Source organism: Schistocerca serialis, chromosome 7 (genome assembly GCF_023864345.2).
Source record: "Schistocerca serialis cubense isolate TAMUIC-IGC-003099 chromosome 7, iqSchSeri2.2, whole genome shotgun sequence".
In the NCBI taxonomy this organism is placed as follows: domain Eukaryota; kingdom Metazoa; phylum Arthropoda; class Insecta; order Orthoptera; family Acrididae; genus Schistocerca; species Schistocerca serialis.
In genome coordinates, this window is record NC_064644.1 from 291,862,768 (window position 1) to 291,878,683 (window position 15,916).

Below are 15,916 nucleotides of genomic sequence, written 5' to 3' on the forward strand. Positions count from 1 at the left end.
TCCAGCATAGGATTTATTTTTGATAATACTAACTTCTTTAGAAAAAACAGCAACATTCATTCGGTGAACACTTGACGAAAAATCGATTTTCGCTATAACACAGTATCATGGATTGTACAAGGAGGTGTGCATTTGTTCAGCAGGTTTCACTTTTAATAGGCTTCCAGCAGAACTGAAAAGAGACTCTTCAAATAAAACAGAGAGTTGAAAGCTTTCCTACTTGTACACTACTTCTTTCTCTTATTTGCTTTGTAGTGTGTATACTGTCTCAAAATATGTTTATCGTCCTTTATTAATTCTTTAGTTTATTCTGTTTATAAATTTTCTAAACAGCATTGAGTAACTTGTTCCATACCTAAGTAGCTTTGCTTAGTAAGTTTCTAACGTACCTCATAACGAAAGTAATTGAAGAGTGGAGATGGAGAACGTTCTAAGTACCAAATCTGACATTTGTCAGGAGAATGAGAAAGAAATCTATATCTGTTTGTACATAACTGATTTGCATCCAAAAAACTGAGAAGTTATTATGTTACCATAGGATTATGCTGCTCACCACATCACTGCAAAAAACAATGAGACAAATTAGAAAATAAATACTTTATTACGAACGTTCTAAGTGCCATACCAGGAAACGTACTCGTTCTAACTGCAGAAAGAAATTTTTTACAAATTTATTCTTGCAAAAAGAAAAGAGAACAGCATCCATCCATTGTTAATACAGGTATTTATTTACACAAATAGCTTTGTCACCGGTTTCGAACTGACTTTCTTCAGACTGCTATTCCGGTTTATATTACGTTTGTTGCTGTTTACGTTACTTGCTGGCTGTTTTTTCCCAACCACTAATGTAAACAACAACAAATTAATATAAAAGTGGGCAGCCATCTTAAGCTAAATCTCTCGATTAGAAACTGTTAACGGGGTTATTTGTGTAAATAACTAACATCATTGTCAGTGGCTGTTTGCTGTTTCCTTCTTTGGGGCAATCGTATTTCGTATACAGCGACAGTCTCAAAAATGTCAGTTTTCGACAAAATGAAAGGAAGTGTTCTTCCAAAAGCCATCAATAGTGACGTACCACGTTTTATCTAAGTTAACATAAGAACAGAAACATAGCATTAAGTTTTCAACTGTCAGAACTGTTATTACACTACTGGCCACTAAAATTGCTGCACCACGAAGATGACGTGCTACAGACACGAAATTTAAAGGACAGGAAGTAGTTGCTGTGATATGCAAATGATTAGCTTTTCAGAGCATTCACACAAGGTTGGCGCCGGTGGTGACACCTACAACGTGCTGACATGAGGAAAGTTTCCAACCGATTTCTCATATACAAACAACAGAAGACCGGCATTGCCTGGTGAAACGTTATTGTGATGCCTCGTGTAAGGAGCAGAAATGCGTACCATCACGTTTCCGACTTTGATAAAGGTCGGATTGTAGCCTATCGCGATTGCGGTTTATCGTATCGCAACATTGCTGCTCGCGTTGGTGGAGGTCCAATGACTGTTAGCAGAATATGGAAGCGGTGGGTTCAGGAGGGTAATACGGAACACCGCGCTGGATCCCAATGGCCTCGTATCACTAGCAGTCAAGATGACAGGCATCTTATCCGCATGGCTGTAACGGATCGTGCAGCCACGTCTCGATCCTTGAGTGAACTGATGGGGACATTTGCAAGATTGCAACCATCTGCACGAACAGTTCGACGACGTTTGCAGCAGCATGGACTATCAGCTCGGAGACCATGGCTGCGGTTACCCTTGACGCTGCATCACAGACAGGGGCGCCTGCGATGGTGTACTCAATGACGAACCTTGGTGCACGAATGGCAAAACGTAATTTTTTCAGATGAATCCAGGTTCTGTTTACAACATCATGATGGTCGCATCTGTGTTTGGTGACATCGCGGTGAACGCACATTGGAAGCGTGTATTCGTCATCGCCATACTGGCGTATCACCCGGCGTGATGGTATGGGGTGCCATTGGTTACACGTCTCGGTCACTTCTTGTTCGCACTGACGGCACTTTGAACAGTGGACGTTACATTTCAGATGTGTTACGACCCGTGGCTCTACCCTTCATTCGATCCCTGCGAAACCCTACATTTCAGCAGGATAATGCACGACCGGATGTTGCAGGTCCTGTACGGGCTTTTCTGGACACATAAAATGTTCGACTGCTGCCGTGGCCAGATCTCTCAGCAATTGAAACGTCTGGTCAATGGTGGCCGAACAACTGGCTCGTCACAATACGCCAGTCACTACTCTTGATGAACTGTGGTATCATGTTGAGGCTGCATGGGCAGCTGTACCTGTACACGCCATCCAAGCTCTGTTTGACTCAATGCCCAGACCTATTAAGGCCGTTATTACGCCCAGAGTTGGTTCTTCTGGATACTGATTTCTCAGGATCTATGCCCCCAAATTGCGTGAAAATGTAATCACATGTCAGTTTTAGTATAATATATTTGTCAAATGAATACCCGTTTATCATCTGCATTTCTTCTTGGTGTAGCAATTTTAATGGCCAGAAGTGTGTGGAAGACTTTCTCCGTAGTGTGTCATCAGGTTGAAGTCTAGGGACATGTAAAAAAGTGCTGAGAACACAATAACACTGCAAACTTGTTTTGTGAAAAAATGGCGCTTGGAACGTTTTACATTGAATTCTTCAAGTAACAGCGTAGAAAAAGGTGTGATATTATGTGCTAAGTGAGAGGTGAACTGTGTCCACAGAATGTGCAAAGTGCTGGAGAACCGCAGCTTGCAGGACGAGGAGCGCATGGACCAGCTGACCAACCAGCTCAAGGAGGCCCGACTGCTCGCTGAGGACGCCGACGGAAAGTCCGACGAGGTGCGTCAGACGAGCACCCACCACCGTACGAATGGAGGGGTGGGCGGAAGAAAGTGCTAGTTCTCGATTTCGCAACGACTGGTCTGATCACATTATCTGCTGTGTTTTCGAGTGCCCTAAGTGCTGTGCCATTTATCTTCAAAACCCATATTACTTCTTGTCCACAACCAAAATAAAATCATAACAAGTATATGTTGTTAAGCTACCAGAGGACATAAACAAGCATGATTACTTTTCTTACATATTTGTTCATTACGAAGATACAAACGGCAGGACATTTTCTTATATAGCATCCTATACCTTTTATTTGGTAATCTATTACCTCTCTTTAAGATATGTTCTGGAGCGTGTCACTATTCACGTAAACATGACGTTATTAATAATTTAACACAAAATTTCCTTTGACTTTCCCGTATTAGCAACAAGTGCAGTTACTTGGGATAGCTTGGCTCGTCCACTTGCTAGAGTTACACTAAATAAACGGAAACATAAGGAAAACGCACGCCGCTAATTCCACCGTCAACTGTCTTCAGTTGAATGTACACTGGTGACCTAAAACATTATGACCACATGCTTAACAGCTTGTTTTTCCGTGTTTGGAACGAAATAAATCACTGAACTGCGTATAAGAGATACGACAATTTGTTGGTAGATTTATGGAGGTATGTGACTTTAAATGTCAACGACACGTCATGTAATTCCCGTAAATAGTGGGCAGCTGATTTGTACACATGGTGTGGGCACCCGATAGTCACCCAGATGGGTTCCATGCTATTTACATCAGGCAAATTTGGTGGCCGAAACATCAACGTGAGTTCACTATAATGTTCCTGAAACCACTGTAGCACGGTTCTGGCTTCGAGACACTAACAAGTATACTGCTGAAAGATGACATCGCCATCGGGGAAAATGTCAAGCGTGAAAGGATGCAGGTGATTCGCAGCTGTTAGCGTGTCTCATGCAAGCGCAGGAGACTGTCTTCGTAGCATAATACTGCTACCACCAGTCTGTTTCGGTGGCGCACTGCACGTTTCTAGCCGCCGTTAACTTCGATTACGGCGTCTGTGGACACGATCATCGACCTAGTGGAGCAAAAATGTGATTCACCCGAAGAGCAGAAATGTTTCCATTGATCGCCTGTCGAATCCCTATGGTCCCGTGCCCACTACAATCGTAATTACAATGTCATTGGATCAAACTGTGAACACGTAGATCTGCTGCGGAGATCTATGTTCAACAACGCACGCTGAAGGATATGCTCCGAAACACTTGCGTATGAGCCAGCATTGTGCTCTTTCGGCAGAGATGTCACAGATCACCAACTGTCCCACTTTGCAGACAAGCCTCCGAGCCCTACGTTCTGTGAAGAGTCGTGGACGTCCAACCATTTAGCGCCTATTGGCAGTTTCAATGTCCTTCTACCACTTTCTGTAGATGCTCACGACAGTAGCAATGAACATTCGACCAGCGTTCACAGGCTCTGCGTAATAATAATCTGTTCTTCGTCAAAGTCGCTTATCTCAATGGATTTCCCCATTTCAATCCCACATCTTCACTAGGGTGATACCCCCTCCGTGTATGCTCCGCTTACATACTTTTATTACCGCGTAAGAAGCCCGCAACACTACCTAGCGGCATCGAACTTGGCGGTGGGCAGAGGTCATAATGTTTTGGCTGTCAGTGTATGAATGTATACAGCGATCTACCGTTGGTGCGGATGTTGAGGGGGGACCTTGTCCCCATGTTGTAAATAAGAACATTATTGCAGTTACTGCTCTGCGAACTTACGTTCTCCTTAAATGAGCAGCATTTGCATCTTGAGGGCTCTGATGACCTTACCGCTTAGCGCCCCCATCCACAAACCATCACCATCATTTCCACCTTCACTTAGTTGGTGTACATTGGCCTCACACAATCCTTCAAACCAAGGCGGTTGACTGAATGACCGTGTTCATTTTCCTTGTGCTTCCGTTCATGTACTATCATTTCCAGCAAGAAAGCCAATTGCATTAGCCCAGCTACCAGGAAGGCGTGCTTGTTACATTTTTATAACATAATGTTTACTAAAATGGTAAACTGTCACACGTGTCAGAACAAGTCTTGACGAAAGGAAGTGGATTACAGAACAAAAAAATAGAAAGTTCTCTATAAAAAAAATACGTCTTGCTGTTCATATCGTCGTGGCGAATTAAGTTGCAAGAAAGGCAAACATTGCTGGTTACTGTGACACTGATAGTTAAACAACAGTTGATTACACATCTTTTAGTTTGTTCTGGACAAAAAGTTAATTGCGGTGGTCAAGTTAAAGGAGATTCCTGAATAAACAGTTTGTCATACTGTGTTTCTGTTTCTGTTTTAGAATTTAACCAACACATCACATGCAATAGCTCAAAGTGACGCTCATGTGGGTTAGCACTTTCTTCCTCAGGACTTTCAATTATACTTCGTTCAATAACTCTGGGATAGCTAATGTAAATTTTATTTGGAAAGCAGCATTACATTTTTAGTACTTTATCGGGCATTCGCATATTATTTCAAATGTTTTATTACTCGCAAAAAATTACCCCATGGCTCTTCAAAACTTTTCAAAACAAACTGTATTGTTCTGATGAACATAACCTGTTAGATTATTACAACTCAGTTTCAAAAAGTTTAGTTTCTAGATTCTCTTCGAAAAAGTGAACATTTTATGGTCTAAATTTGAATGTGTTGTTCAGTTTTGTTATGAGCAAATATGTCTCAGGCAGTCCAATGACTGCCAATATCTACCTTTAGATTTTAAATTTCAGTAACGTGCTGCGGAAAAACGAGGTTTTTACTTTGTTGTAGACATTTATATGATGTGCCTACAGAACTTGTCATCATTAGCTGAATGACTTGTCAGTATTGAGAAGTTATCCACTGTTTTTTTTCCTACATGCTAAATGCAATGTTTCGCGTTATGGATAGAACACTATAACGCCACTGAAACTTTCCCATAAGCACAAGACCGTGCAAGACTAACTGATTCTTATACAGAATGGAGTCCGAACCTCACCGTAAAATTTCGGAGGTTAGTCACAGATATTTTGTCAAAAAGGAGGCGTGATCTCCTGTGGTTTGTTACACAGTAATAACGGAGTTACGATTTATACGGTTTTTTATTTCAATTACGTTTATTTCTGAGAAGACACCTTCCCATCAGAGAAAAAGCCTGTAATATGCTTTCACTCTGATCCAGAAGGATCCGGTTTCTCGGAGGCTCCCAGGTACAGATGCAAAAGCACTCTGAGGACGCAGTAGTCGTTGCAAGGACAGTTCAGCAAAGCATCGTTGCCCCGCTATCATAGTGCATTCATTGGACCCAAACACAAGACGCAGACCAGCATACCTACTATATTGTTGGGTATCACTGTTGACGTACAATTAACACTGCCGGCCGGCCGAAGTGGCCGTGCGGTTAAAGGCGCTGCAGTCTGGAACCGCAAGACCGCTACGGTCGCAGGTTCGAATCCTGCCTCGGGCATGGATGTTTGTGATGTCCTTAGGTTAGTTAGGTTTAAGTAGTTCTAAGTTCTAGGGGACTAATGACCTCAGCAGTTGAGTCCCATAGTGCTCAGAGCCATTTGAACCAATTAACACTGCCCAAAAACAAACAAACCCGAGACAGAACCGAATAGTGCTAAATTCAATCTTGAGAGCGAAGAATAAAAGCAGGCATTAATGTTGTCAGCAGTAAGTACTGTGAATGAATGGGATGAGACAATTTTCAGACATGATACACAGCGCATGCGCCGACTCTGCACTGTTGTGAAAACATTTTTAGTGAAGGACATGTGAAGTTTAATGCTGGCTAAAATAAACAGAGACCAAGGTTCCCCGGAACAGTCTCCGTGATTTTTCGATGGATTTGTTACTCATCCTGGACATGAGTACTGTAGTTTCATTTCACGAGGAACGTTGACTATTAGGCACTGTAACTTGGTTTTAACATCTTTTCTGCCGACTTGGTGGTAGACTCAGTTCCGTTAATTCTTCTTTGCTATTTTTTTGTCTTGAACTGATACTTTCAAAATCGATTACGAAAGTAACTTGACCCCATATCTTCGTTTTACGTTCTTACTTAACGCTATATTATCTACATCTCTATTTCGTGCAAAATATAAGTCCAAAACTTCAGTCTATTTCTTAGAAAAAAAGAGAAAGGAAGGCCATATTTGATTCATACGAATTGCGATACCATAATTAGAAGTAAAAAGATGACTCGCGAGAGTCTAAATGATGAAAATAGCGCTATTAAGATATATCGAGTGACAGGCACTGTGAAGCTGCCAAAACGCGGGGAAATAGGTAATGAATACCATTAGGTAGGTGAAAATAGCTGTTGTATATTAGCAATGACGTCAAAGAGGCGAATGCAAACGTAAACCTTCCAATGACAGCTAAACATCATAACTGACGCTAAGATCAAACTAAAAGATTCCTAAAACTGCTTTGGTACATCATATAGACCCTGTTTTCTACTATTTCTTTCCAACCTACAACCATTTACCTCTTTGTTCTTTCAGTTTGATTTTTTTTGTTAATATTTCTTGCCTCGGTATAGAGCGTCATTAGTGTAATTGGTGTTCTCAGGTGTCACGCAAGCTGGCCTTCGTTGAAGACGAGCTGGAAGTGGCTGAGGACCGAGTCAAGTCCGGAGATGCGTAAGTTCTGAACCGACACGTTGAGACTTAACGCTCAAGTACTGGCTAATACTTTGATTTTCACTGTCATTAGTCCGCTCCAGGAAACAACAAACATCAGGAACAAATACATACAAACTCAACAATAAATGAAGACGAATAATACAAATTAAATCAATATTATTATGAACCTTATATGTCACAGGTTTATTGAAGTGATTATGAAATAGATACTAAGCTTAGAATCACGTCCAGCACATTAACATTTTTAAGATACCAAGAAAGCCATTATTCACGTCTATCACTCTTAATTTTCTACATTTTCACTCATTTCGCTCTGCTGTGCGGTGTTTTCAAATGTTTGTTAAATGTTTTAGTCTCCAACGACAGTTCATGAACATGCTTATACAAAGATCAGCGAATCTACTGTCAACTCCTTGTATCTGGGAAATCATTTGAAGTATATATCAGCACAATAACTTTACGTGCTTGCATATAATTCTGTAATACATATTTTGATATCTATAGCAGTGTGACTTTATTTCTAACATAAAAAAATTCGTGTCATTCAGTACTTTATAAGGCTTGTAATTAAGTTATTCCATACTGATAGTACTTGGTCCTTTTACGGAACAATAATTTCTTTCTAATGTCGCTTGCAATGACTGTAGAAACAGTTACACTTACGTCCTTCTTTTTTGACGTGTACACTGATTTTTGCACTTTCCCAATAGGTGGACGGTGACTGTTACTTGTTTCTCTATTTAGAATTATTGAGATGATCCGTTTCCAAATCCCCTCCTGTTAAAAAAAAAGAGGTTACGAGGTTATACTGGGTTCAGTAATTACATTTTTCTTCAGCTAGGTATTCGATTCATCTTTTGCATTAACAAGTGCTAGGTTAGTTAAACATTGGTTAACTGAAATATCATAAAGAATTGTGGGGCCAGGAATATGAACCAATGAAATAACCCAACTAAATCTGTCTCTGCAAGCTATCTGTTTCACATCTGTGGTTAGAAGGTGATTCTCTTCAAGTCATCACCTAAAGAAAAACAATACATTATCTACGGAGGAGCAATACTAATTGACAACAAAACTATTTTTTTATAAATTAATTGCGGTGTTATGAACAAGCTACAATGCCAGTTTTTATACGTCCTTAAGCACAGTACGAATCAGTACCCGTAGACATCTGATTAAATTAATAAATTATTGTGGCGCTTTAACTATTTTCGATAATACTTTTAATTTGAATATTTACTCCTTTTCAGCAAGATCATGGAGCTTGAGGAAGAGTTGAAGGTCGTCGGCAACAGCTTGAAATCTCTGGAAGTATCAGAGGAGAAGGTGGGTGTCCAACAACGTAGCAATGTTCTTACTGATGTTGCGTTACAGCCAAACATTTGTTCTGGAGTATGTTTTGGAAAAAATAGAGAGCTCACAGTTCCTGTTTCCCTTTCAGGCCAACCAGCGAGTAGAGGAGTACAAGAAGCAGATCAAGACCCTGACTGTCAAGCTAAAAGAGGTACGTCATAAGGATCACGGCCACTGGTCTTTAAGGTTATGAATTGATCTCGCTCACGAACTTGCGAACTCTCACCACATTAACTTTTTTAATTTCATGCTCTAGGATTGTGTACCGATATTTATGATATTTAATTATATACAGCGCCTATGACTCTCTGTTCAGTCAGGAAGGGAAGAAATTGCAGTGATCTGGTTTCTATATTCGACACACCCGAATTCTTTTGGAAAACAATAATATAGTTTTCGATTTTTGCTGTTCTTGTAATTTTTTGCTTATATGTACGATGTTTATAACTGATTTCATGACTTCATTTTTGGTCTGGTCTTTAACACCTAGTCATTTAGTCATTCGCCAACCATTAGTTTCTAACGTCTTTCCATTGCCCAATGTTTTCAAATTCCTCATGATTCCTCTTCAAAACTTTAGCACGCTTCACATCAAGATAGTGTTGTGGCCCAAATATACAGCTTCAAAACTTTTTCTGAGGTTTGTGCTACCGTTGACATAAGCAGATTTTGTTTCGTGTTGCTTCCCTAGTTTCGTGTTTAACTAGTTAGCTTTAGCGTAGTTTCTACACCTCACACTTGTGAATTGGTCACATATTATGTTCTGTGTGTATTTTTTGCAGTTTAAAGCTTATTTTTATTTTTAATTTCCCAGGAAAGTCTATGCCATGCGTGCGAATTTTTTCTCCTCTGGCGCTTCTTTGACACACACGTGGAATAACAATAGTGATTTACGGGAACCACCTACTACCTCTTCCATTTCTCTCTACGTATTAATCCAGTCCGAAACATACGGGCGAGAGACTTAAAACTGTTAATATTCTTACTAACGCATTATCCTCTAACGAATTTTCCCGAGGTTCTGGTGATGATGCTATTGAGTGAATCTACTGGTTCAGCTCCAGTTTTATGGAATTTTCCAGTTCCTCAAGTGCCCACCTCCCCCACATCAGTGATGTCAGTCATCACACAGATTTTCATCACCATTTGTTGCCCACAGTCTGCCTAGATCCTTATTTTACCGTTACGCCTGTTAAGTCGTTCTTTACATATATTGGCTCTCCACCTTTTTCGGTCTTCTCTTATTCTTTTTGTCACTACATAATTGTTTTGCACTTTGACCTTACCTATCTACTAGTACGTTTTCCTTCCTTATTCGTTTTCCCTTTCATCTTCCCCCTTAAAGCATCTGTCAATTCCTTTATCTCTCTAAAACATATGTAATATTTGTCTGTTTTCTGCACCACTTCTTAAAATTACTACATTCTTATGTCTTTCTGTCCTATATATTCTCCTCAATATCAATATTTTGAAGGTCTCCAATCTGTCATCTTCCTTCCTCAATGTCCACGTATATGTGCCGTACAAAACTACACTCCCATCCGAAAATTTTACTTTTTTCCTCTATTGTCTGCTCAGTTTTCCTCATAGTGACTTCCTGCTGTTGAATGCTAGCTCAGCCATTGGAATTCTGCTTTTAAATTCTCGGGTGCAAGTCATATCCTACTCTATTAAGGTGTCTAAGTATTTGAAATTTTTACTTGTTCATTTGGGTTCTGTTCTGATCTTAAGGTCGTCATCTTTTCTTCTGCACCAATCCACTTATTCTTGGTTTGTGTTTTGCTATGAATTCTCATCCCATACACTTAGCATGTTGCACTCAGATCTTCTACCATTTGGTTTATTGTGATTTCAACTTCAGAGAAAAGCACGAGATGTTCAGTGAATTGTGTACTTTCAGTCATTTTCCCACCGACAGTATACCCTTATTCCCTTCGAAACATTGCCTTAAAATTTCCTCCAAATTTTTGGTGACCTTAGTGGAAGAAATACAGAATCCTAGTTTTATCCCTCTGTCTACTAGACTTTAATTTGTTATCTCGTCTCCAATTTGTACCTTGACTTTCTGCTCCACGTGTAGGTTCATGATTAGGCTTATATCTCACCAACCTACTTCTTTTTCTGTTAAAATTTGTAAGCTGTTTTCCAGTGTATTGTATTAAACGCTTTTTCCAAGTCGGCATAGACAGGTAAATTGCACTGCTTTTCTCTCTCTTGTTGATGTTAATAATAGTGTTGTATCTCTCATTCCTCTTCTGAAACGATATTGTTGTTAATCCATTTAGCTGTCTATTTTTGAGTACAATCTCCTTTTCAGTACAATCTGTAACACTTAAACTGCGTTTAGTATTATGGTGATGGTCCTGAATTTTTCACATTTATTAAAGGTACCGTTATCGTCGTAACAGATATTTTGCCCATTCCCCATGCTCATACGATTCATTACAGAACAATGTAATCTCTTTTATTCCGTTACTTCCTGGAATCTTAAATAATTATGCTGGCAATTCTCTTAAATACTTACATTGGCAGGTCATCTGCTCTACTTAGTTTCCAATTTTTCATTGTATTAAGAGCCCTTCCCGCCTCGTCTTCCATTAAATGATACCCTATTTTATATTCATTCATTGCTTGTTCATCTTAAACAGATATTCAACATTATTTTTGTTTTAGCTCATATAGTTCTTCTACGTACTCTTATCACGTGTTTTTTATTACGAATTAGATTCCTGTCCCTATACCAATTAGCAATCCAATTTTGTTTCTCTTTTTTCCTTCAAACGCTATCTTTTTAACTTGCCTATACCTCAGTTGGTACTTACCTTGATCCTTCAACTTCTCTATTTACTCACATTTTCCCCTCACCCATTTCTCTTTTACTTCCCCTGTCTCTCTTCTTAGTTCATCATTTAGTCTTCTATACATTCTTCTCGTTTCATCTGTTGCTATATTTTACCATTTCCTTCTCTCCTCTATCTTCCTCAGTTGATGTAGCTAACATCTACGTTTTCAGTCAAACTTATTGTGAATGAAACCCTTGATCAGAAAAGAAAGTGACAGAAGCGGGAGTCCTAGATGTCCACGAAAAAATAGCATTTTTGACGCTCGTACGACGAGACATGAGCCATTTATGTTAGCATAGTTTCCAGGTAGAGGCTGGTACAGTGGCAAGAGTACAGAACAATAATCCGAGGGTGACGAAAACTTTTTAAAATTTTTTTTATTCTCTGTTTTTACGTCACTTATACTGAAAATAAACGGAAGTAATGCTGACTATATTCTATTTATTAATATTATCATAAAATGCATGAAAAGGAAAGGCAAGGAAAGGTAAAGAAAGATTTTGGATTGCAAATAAATTTCCAGGAACTTTTCATTTAAAATTATATGGCTCTATAATTTTACAGTTGATGTTTTACAATTGCTGGGGTGATATTCATCCTAAAAGCAGCGGCCGTAGTAATTTTCTCGACATTTTGCACACTATATTAACGCTATATTTTTACAGTAACTTGGTTGTTTTGAAATTTCTATAGAAAAAAGAAGTTGGTTTACATTCGTAAAACGTTCTCTCTCAACACACATTTCGGCAACAAACTACGCTTAAGGCATCACTTCGCCAGATATTTACGAGGATAACTGGTGATGTGCGGTGGAATGTATTTTGATGCAGTCTTCTCGAGATTTCTTGGAAATTTATTTTAAATTCAAAATTTCCTTCGCCTTTCCTTTTCAAGCCTTTCATTAAATTGACACACAGTCAAAACGGATTTAGAAAACATCGTTCTTGTGAAACAAAACTAGCTCTTTACTCACACGAAGTACTGAGTGCTATTGACGAGGGATTTCAAATTGATTCCGTGTTTCTAGATTTCCAGAAGGCTATTTTCGAACCTGCGACCGTTGCGGGCGCGCGGATCCAGACTGAAGCGCCTAGAACCGCTCGGACACACCGGCCGGTGCAAAACGATTTAGAAAAGATATCTGAATGGTGCTAAAATTGGCAATTAACCCTAAATAACTAAAAGTGTGAGGTCATCCACATGAATGCTAAAAGAAATCCGTTGAACTTCGGTTACACGATAAATCAGTCAAATCTAAAGGCCATAAATTCAACTAAATACCTAGGAATTACAGTTACGAACAACTTAAATTGGAAGGAACACGTAGAAAATGTTGTGGGGAAGCCTAACCAAAGACTGAGTTTTATTGGCAGTGAGAAAATGTAAATCTACTAAAGAGACAGCCTACACAACGCTTGTCTGTCCTCTTTTAGAATACTGGTGCGTGGAGTGGGATCCTTACCAGAGAGGATTAACGAAGTACACCGAGAAAGTTCAAAGAAGGGCAGGACGTTTTGTATTATCGCGAAACAGGGGAGAGAGTGTCACTGAAATGATTCAGGATTTGTGATGGCCAGCATTAAAACACAGACGTTTTTTCTTGCAGCGGAATCTTCTCGCGAACTTTCAATCACCAAATGCGAAAATATTTTGTTGGCACCGAGTTACATAGGGAGAAACGGTCACCTTAATAAAGTAAGGGAAATCAGAGCTCGCACTGAAAGATATAGGTGTTCGTTTTTTCCGTGCGCTGCACGAAATTGGAATAATAGAGAATTATTGTGAAGGTGGTTCGATGAGCCCTCTGCCTGGCGTTTAAATGTGATTAGCAGAGTGTCCCTGTAGACATACATAGATGTAGATATTAATTGAAAAAATATATTAAGCATTATTTTGGTTTATTTGCAAAGAACTGTAAAAAATTTATAAGAATAAAAGGAAACAAAAGTTTTCTGATAGAAACTCGATCCACTGCCCTCGGATTACCGTTCCGTACTCTTTCTGATGCACCAACTGCTGGTGGAAAACAACCCTAACATAAACACATGCCTATCAGGTCCATGCCAAAATTGCTATTCTTTTTATGCTTCCCAATCTGTGGCTCTCGCTTCTGTCACTTTCATTTCTGACCAACGTCTACCATCAATATGGACGAAATCGGTTATGACAAGTACTCGCTGTCCCATTGTAAGTAAAGATCACAGAAGCAAAATATGATATTAGTTACCTGTATCATCTGTTTATTAAAACGGTAAGGCTGTTGCCGTTAAAATACTGTGTGTGTGTGTGTGTGTGTGTGTGCGTACGCGCGCGTTGTTTTTAGCTTTTTAGCGAGCCAAGTGGATGTCTGTAGTCAATGGTATAAAGTTGTGCTGGTGTGCCTATGTTCCAGGCGGAGGCCCGTGCCGAGTTCGCCGAGAAGACGGTCAAGAAGCTGCAGAAGGAGGTGGACAGGCTGGAAGGTACACACAGCGCATCTGTTCATTCCACACTCTGCTCCATAGCGCCCTCTGCCGCTACGCCCCCAGTGGTAGCGACAACTCCGGATCGCACAAGCCGAAATATGGCATTTTTAGGACTGGGTGACATGACTACCCTGAACACATCCTTTTTTTGTGCATATTCGAGTTGTGAATCATGAGTTGCTTTTTACTGTAAAGTTAGCGAATATCAGCTGCCAACACGATCTGTTTCTATTAACGGTTGGTAATTTCATATATACGAATATAGTGGAAAGCCAGAGTTGTAACAAATCGTATTCCATGAAATCGTACTCCTTATGCATTTGTTCTAAAGGACTAGAGAAGCTAAAGTCGAATCCTGGAACGAGTCACTACCACTGGGAACTGTGTAAAATATGTGATATCCATTGTACATAAACAATTCTCATCACTGCGGCTAGCTAATATATATTTAGAATTTCTTATTTTCTCCAGTGAACTTGCAAGTGGATTCTGCAAGATACCCACCCCTGTGTCATAAAAACAGAGCCCTCCGTTTGGTCACCGTTGGTAGATATACGAGTTTGTTCCCGTAATGAAGAAGTTTCGCTGTATTTAAAAATGATTTCATTTAAGAGTTAGTGGCTTTAATACCAGAATGCAGGAAACTTGTCGACAGGTATTACGAACGTATCTGTTCATCATCAAACAGATTTCAGCCAAAGTATTGTGATTCTCTAATTTTTCGTAAACCAGTTCCTCAGAGTATCAGCGAACTGTAATTCTCGAATCCCGGTGGGTTTTAACGGTAACTATGTCTGTTTTTCGTTGTAGCATAACTTCAATATGGCGTAATTGTATCTGGCGCTATACCTTGAAAGCTACCCTACCTAAAATCATCCACATGATCGAGATAACAAATCTCAGCGGACACGGTATTAGTCAGTCCATTTAAGTAGCACAGTGGTCGCTCTGGAGCTCTGTAGATTTGAAGATCTCGTGACAGACGGTCATGTCACCCTCTAATGCTGACGTAAATCGGGTAGTTAAGTGGTGTGTAGGTGGCAATCGATTGTACGGAATTAGCGCAGTTAGAAGGGTTGACGTAGATACGTGACAAAAGGGCAGAAAGGATCCATCGTGTTTGGACGTTCCCATCACCAGAAAGTGAATTAAGTTCCACAAATTGTAGGCGTATGAACGACGACTGTCCAACTTGCCTACAAGGAATGGTTTACCATGTAATACAGTATCAGAACAATGGTCGTAATAAGACGCTGGCTGGGGCAGTGACAGTGACAGGAGACACAAGTCACACTTTATCACTGACATTGCTGCATTTAGTGAATGGACATCTATGTCAATCAGTTGGGAAGCGGAATTCTGGAGGGTACTGCTTGCTACGGACATTTGGATCCTGGTACATCGTTAAGGGCCACTGACTGCAGTCGTACAGGTAGCTGCACATCTTCAATGGATCAGAAAAACTGGACAGTATTTGATTGGGAGCGTGTGGTACGCCATGACAGGTCTGAAGATTGCCTCTTTTAAAGTGATACAAGGCGTTGAGTGCATCGACGGCCGTGAAGTGTGAGAGTGGTGAGTGGTGGGTTGGAGGGCCTGGTGGAAACACAGTTGACAGTAAAGAAAGACTCCAATTCAAGACGCATCACAACTGAGCGAGCCAAAAAAGTCTCTTTGCTGTCCATGGCCGGCGCTGAAGTATGGGCAGCG

The 15,916-nt window shown here is 40.1% G+C and overlaps 1 protein-coding gene across 2 annotated transcripts in view; it reads left to right on the forward strand.

The window, feature by feature from the left end:
• The window catches only part of LOC126413336 (tropomyosin-1), a 102,246-nt gene that overhangs the window by 47,098 nt on the left and 39,232 nt on the right, over positions 1-15,916 (forward strand). For both annotated transcript variants that reach the window (XR_007575366.1, XM_050083247.1), the window contains exons 5-9: positions 2,740-2,857; positions 7,472-7,542; positions 8,796-8,871; positions 8,987-9,049; positions 14,134-14,203. Coding sequence is in view for 1 of the 2 variants with exons in the window: in XM_050083247.1 (XP_049939204.1) it covers positions 2,740-2,857; positions 7,472-7,542; positions 8,796-8,871; positions 8,987-9,049; positions 14,134-14,203 (398 nt within the window). In the remaining variant the exon portion in view is untranslated. The remainder of the gene's footprint in view (positions 1-2,739; positions 2,858-7,471; positions 7,543-8,795; positions 8,872-8,986; positions 9,050-14,133; positions 14,204-15,916) is intronic.